Source organism: Drosophila innubila (assembly GCF_004354385.1).
Source record: "Drosophila innubila isolate TH190305 chromosome 3R unlocalized genomic scaffold, UK_Dinn_1.0 2_E_3R, whole genome shotgun sequence".
Classification (NCBI taxonomy): domain Eukaryota; kingdom Metazoa; phylum Arthropoda; class Insecta; order Diptera; family Drosophilidae; genus Drosophila; species Drosophila innubila.
In genome coordinates, this window is record NW_022995380.1 from 5,565,051 (window position 1) to 5,571,050 (window position 6,000).

Genomic DNA, 6,000 nt, shown 5'->3' on the forward strand with positions numbered 1-6,000 from the left:
ATGCGTCTGTCACAATGTTTACAAAACATGTGGCACGCACAAAAACAAAGCCAAAATTCCCGTACATCCCTACAGGCTCAAATAGGCAATGGAATAGTTTGGAGGCGGTGCAGATTGGCGAGCGAGAGTCAAAATCAACAATATAATTCTCTAAAATGTGATTTTATTAATTAAATGCGACAGGCAAGTGTCAAATTAGCGACAGGGCGTGGCTCTCGCCCATCTTCTCCATCCCCTCTCATCACTCTGTCTGTGTCTGTGTGGCTTGTGCTGCGGTTCAATGTGCTGTGAATGTCAACGACGACGACGACGGCGACAGTGTACAACAATTTTAAACATGTCAACATGGTGTCATAATTAAAATGTTCGCCAGGCCATGCCAATGGCTTTGTGTGTCTGTGTGTGTGTGTGTCTGTGTGTGTGTGTGTCTGTGTTTGCCTTGTAGTTGTGGCTGTGTGCTGTTCGATACCCTCGCAAATTGGAGACTTAAATTCGCGACCTCACACGATACCATACCATCCATGGCCTAAAGGCGTTTCCTTTGAAAATGCCAACGTTTTTGTTTGCTTTTTCCATTGGACATCATTTTTAATGATGGCTGCGTCTGACTCAAAACTCGACAGTTGGTGAAATCAGGAGTGAGAAAGCGTGAGAGAGTTGGAATTTGGGGTATTTTATTTGGCTTTGCTAGTTAGTTGATTGGTTTTGCGGCTTGGGTTTCAGCGAAATTTTGTAGCCATTTATCAGGGGTTAAAATGACTATGCTACTTTTGTCTCTTGGTCTGTCACTAGGGATTATATGTACCTCCAAGAATGAAATATCTAGCATAATTTCCATAGGAATTACAAATGTGAGAAAGTTCTTAAAAGACTATAGCGCAAATGATTCACCTATTTAAGATACCAAAAATACGTATATCTATTTTGAATATTTATTTATATTTGTGTACGCACTCGATTATAAAAATAACATACTTGTACAGCTTGCATTTTAAAACACATTCGAAAATATACAAAAATAATATGCTAATAAAAGATCAAGAGTTCTATTAAAGGCAAAATACCAAAAAAAAAAAAAGAGTAAATATAAACAAACAATATTTTTACTTGCATTTCATTCACGTTTTTTTGTTTAATTATGACCTTATTTAATTTTGCGAGTTTTTTTTGGAGGTATAATAATATGCAATTGCTATTATATTAAAGTTATTGTTTTGAAAGTGTTCTGCTCAACAGTGTGATATTGCCTTCCAACTTAATGTAGTGTATATTGACTAAAATAATATTTCATTTCCTAACCTGTGTGATTATTATTCGATTAAAGGCAGAGTCTGCTTTCTTAAAAATATGTACATTGAGTATCTTCAGCTAAATACTTCATCATTTATAGTTAATTTTAATTTAGCTTCAAGAGTTAAAACTGTCAGAGGATTGCTATACGTAAATACTAGCACAGTTTTATTCATCTTTTACTGTGCAGGCTTTTAGCCCTTAAATTTAAAGCATGTTGGGCAGCAACAATTGCAAAAAAAAAAAAAATAAAAATAAGATACGGTGTCCCACTAACGGAGCTGCTGCCCAGCAGTTTGCTGCACGTTATCCTGGCCACTTAGTCTTGATTAATGTGTCGCATTTGCCGGCGCCCAACGACCAACATGCCACTGCCAATGACCAAACACCCAACATGGCCAACATGGGACACCAAACACCGGACTCATGCACCCGTAAAAAAGAAAGGCAGTCGTCCACTTAAATGAGCTGGTTTTTATTGTCTCAAGGTTAATTTGAATGGCAAACTTACGTAAGCAGCGCTTCCCCTATCTCTTAAATATTCTTTCCTCTCTTTATTATAATTTCTTTTATTTATTTTCTCATTCAGTTCGTTTTTCATTATTATTATTTTATTTTTTTTTTGAGTGTCGGCACGCATGTGTTTTCTGTATTATTTACTGCGCAGCGAATAAAAAATTAATCAAATTTCTGCGAAGACTGCGTTACGCAAAATACGCGAAATGTTCATCGCATAACCAACTGTTGGGATAGTACTATATTTATCATGGTTTGCCATAAATATTACGGCGGTTTGCGAGTATCTCACACATTGATCTTGGACAGACATTTAATTAAAGTTCAATTAAACTACCCGAAAGCGACTCGCGTTTAATAACTTTCAGCTGCAATTGAGTTTGCCTTTAGGTCTTGAATTCCCATTTTTACACTCTCCATGTGCATCTGCCCTGTTAGGACAGGACAGGACAGGGCAGGCAGGGAGTGACCCGTCAGTCAATCAGTCACTGACACATTGATTGAATGCTGCGCTGCATTGCAGCTCAGCTCAGAAGTGCCAACTCTCTGACTCCTTCTCCCTTCCCCAATCTGATATTTGGCTAACTTGTCCCATCTGCTTTCCTCACAATTTTTGCCAAAATTTAAAGCGTTTTCAAAAAGGAACATCGACAGCATCAGTTTGCATAGCTGAATCTACAAAATTTGTGTCTTGTGGCACGTTGCCCATGTTGCCGCTGTCAAGGAATCTCTCTTGTGAATTTTCCAGGCAGCTTGTTACGAAAGGGCGCAACACATTCATAATGTGGGCAAGTATGTGAAAAGCATAAGCAGAGGGAGTAACTGTGTGGTGTTCCAAAAATGTAAATGTATGCACGCATTTACTTAGACAACGACTGCCACAGACAGAGACAGCTAAAGCGATAGAGACAGAAATAGGAACAGGACCCGCATGATAACACGCATATCTTGATGGGTTATTGCTTAGTTTTCGGGACTGACTTGAAGCGAGCCTTTATGTGATTTAGCGATTTTGGGAAAAAAGAAAATTAGACTCACACACACACAACTCACACTCATATGCATAAATATTTGTGGGTTTATTCTCTGCGTGACTTTAGGACGCACCGCGGCATTCGCCTGAGATCCAATAACAATGCCATCCAAAATGGGCCGACAATTGTGCTGGCAACTGGCAAGTGGCAAGTGGGCAACCGGAGATGAAGACGAAACGAATTTGCATAGGGGACTGTTTTGCATATTGACAGACAGAGAGTGAGAGAAAGAGAGAGAGAAAGAAATGTGTCTGCTTTATTGTTTGCAAATAAGCAAATGGAAAGTGTTTTGTGGGTAGATGGGGAGAATTCCGTCAATTGCCGACAATTGGCGTAAATTTCAAGTGAATTGTGGACAGCACTCACCTCGCACTTGGGCAGGGGACCCTCGGGCATCTTGACCTTCCAGCCGAGCAGCGGCGGAATGCAGATGAGAGCGGACATAATCCACACCGCCGTGATCATGACGGCGGCACGGGCGGGTGTTCGCAACTTTAGATAGTCGACGGCCTTGGTGATGCTCCAGTAGCGATCCAGCGAGATGAGGCACAGATTCATGATGGACGCCGTGCACAACAGCACATCCATGGCCGAGTGTATGTCGCACCACCAGCTGCCAAAGATCCAGTAGCCCATCAGCTCGTTGGCCAACGAGAACGGCATAATGATGAGACCCAGAAAGAAATCGGCGACGGCCAATGAGGCAATGAACCAGTTCTGTATATTCTTCAGTGACTTCTCGGTGGCAATGGCAATGATCACCAGCATATTGCCCACCACAATGATGATCATCAGTATGGTAACAATAATCGAGGCAATCACAATGTGCGTCAGCGTATATCCACTCGGATATCGTCCATCCCAGTGCATCTCGGTGGCATTGCTGTTGTTCCCCAGCAGCCCCAACCCGCTGCTCTGATTACCCGTCGTCTGGTTGTAGTAGCTTCCAGCCAACTGCAGACCGTTGTTGTAGAAGCTGCCATTCAGCAAATAGATCGTGTCATTCACTGGCGACGTCAGGTCCAGCAGATTCGGCAACAGCACCTGCCCATCAACGGTCACCAGGGGCGGATTGAGGGCGCCACTTGGACTCCCATTGGGCAGCGTGGCCGTTGTGGTTGTTGTTGTGCCGCTTGTGAACACCGCGAGGAAGTCATCGGTGCTTATGTTGCCCGTATTGATGCTGGCCTCCACCTTGGTGTAATCCATCTTGCTTCTTCTTATAGTTGTGTTTGAAGTTGTTGTTGTTCTTGCTCTCAATATGAATCTATGTATCTTTTTAACGTTTTATTGGTCCCATGCTGGCGCACTCAGTTTGCTTTCGCTTAATATCTCGTATTTATAATTAAATATTTGGAAAATTTGAAAATGCGGCCGCTAATTTTGAATTCCTATTCGCGTTGAGAGTGTGAATTGTATTCAGTGTTTTGCTCGAACACCCAATTAAATCTAATAATTTATCTAATACCTAGCATAGTTTTGCGATTCGCAATTATTCGATTATGTTTTACCCGTTTTGCACCGAAACTTGCGTGTGTGTGTGTGTGTGCGTGCGTGTTGCGCGTTTTGGACGCGTTTTAAATCGCGTGCATTGACAATTGAAACGCGCGCGACTTTTAATTAATAATGTATTTGGTTGAATAAAACGATAAATTCAAATACATACGTATACACCTCGAATTACATACACATACATATACAGATAGGAAGAGAATCACATACAGTTATACGAATACGAATACGATTACGATTACGAATACGAATAGAAATGACTGCCCGCTAATTTTTGACTATTTACAATTGGGGCTCATTGCCTTGGCGGCATATGATCCCCACGATCTGAATCTCGATCTGGATCTGGATCTCATCGATCTGACCGATCAGCTGTCATATTCACATTGCGTCCACTGTCGCTTCCCACGTCACCACTGACACATTATTCTCAGCCACTTTACACTTTGATTTCTTCGCACACTCGATTCAATTCGCTTCGATTCGATTCGAGCAGCAGTTTTAAATAAATGTGCTTGTATCTCTATCTGATTGATTTGATTGGATCGAAATGTATCTTTTGTTTTCGCCTGTTCGTTTGGCATACAGTTTAAATCAGCCGGCTGCTTGATTTTGTTTATTTACACACACAGATACAATGGATGGACGCGCGCCGCGAATTTCAGTCAATTCAATCGGCCGTGGACATAACTTGGCTCATTGGCTGCGTTGGGAACTGTTGCCCGTTTGGCTATTTGGTACTTTTGGCTACTTGGCCAACTGACGCGTCCGCGACACGTTCGCACCGCTGAAAATGCACATCTTAACTGAATATGCCCCAACATTTGCTACCAAATTCGTCTTCCACACGCAGCGCAGCTTCTGTTGCCGCTGCCTCGTTGCTTCAATGCTTCGGCTCGCCAAATTCGTTGTCGTTGTTATCGTCGTCATCGTCGGCGACAGCGTCGATGTTCGGCATGCTCCAGTCACTGGGAAATTTACTCATTGGGAAATTGCCTCTTGTTGGTGTTTCATTCCCAGTTCATTTCATGTGACGTGACTTTGTTTTGTTGTGTTTTGTTTTGTCCCAGTGCCTCAAAGCCTAAACCTAAAACCAAACCCAAGTGAATCCATTTGTTGCAGCACTTTTCACGTATTTCATTTCGCTGTTGCACCTTTTGGTATGCCCCCATAAGTGTTTGTATGTGTACGTGAGTGCGTGAGAGTGTGTGGGTGTGTGGGTGTGTGTTTGCTACAAATGTTAGCCATGCGAACGATGCCCATGTGTGCGATGCGGCCTTTTGTTTACATTTTTATTTTAACCCACATAACTGGCTTTGTTTTCACGGCAAATGTTGGCTGGCTCACCTTTAAATACTCCTCACGATTTGTGGCCAGTTAAAGTTGCGGGGCCCCAGCTGTACCAATAATGCCTCAAAATGAAGCCATCAAAAGGCGTGCGGGTCTATATACTTATCATTGTATATACACTCTTATATATAGTTGGTATATCGCGCACATTATGCGCGATAGTCACGTAGCCTGAGGCACATAATTGAAAAGCCAAGTTGAGCGTACGAGTATCAATCGTGCCACCAAACAGGTTGTTGCTCCACTATTTGGCCCAACGAATTGCTAGCAATGAAATCAGCTAGAAATGATTATTATA

At 42.2% G+C, this 6,000-nt stretch overlaps 1 protein-coding gene across 2 annotated transcripts in view; it reads right to left on the reverse strand.

The window, feature by feature from the left end:
• The window catches only part of LOC117792252 (alpha-2C adrenergic receptor), a 45,603-nt gene extending 41,554 nt beyond the window's left edge, over positions 1-4,049 (reverse strand). For both annotated transcript variants that reach the window (XM_034632310.1, XM_034632309.1), the window contains exon 1: positions 3,207-4,049. In XM_034632310.1, coding sequence (XP_034488201.1) covers positions 3,207-4,049 — 843 coding nt within the window. The remainder of the gene's footprint in view (positions 1-3,206) is intronic.
• Between the last annotated feature and the right edge of the window lie 1,951 nt (positions 4,050-6,000).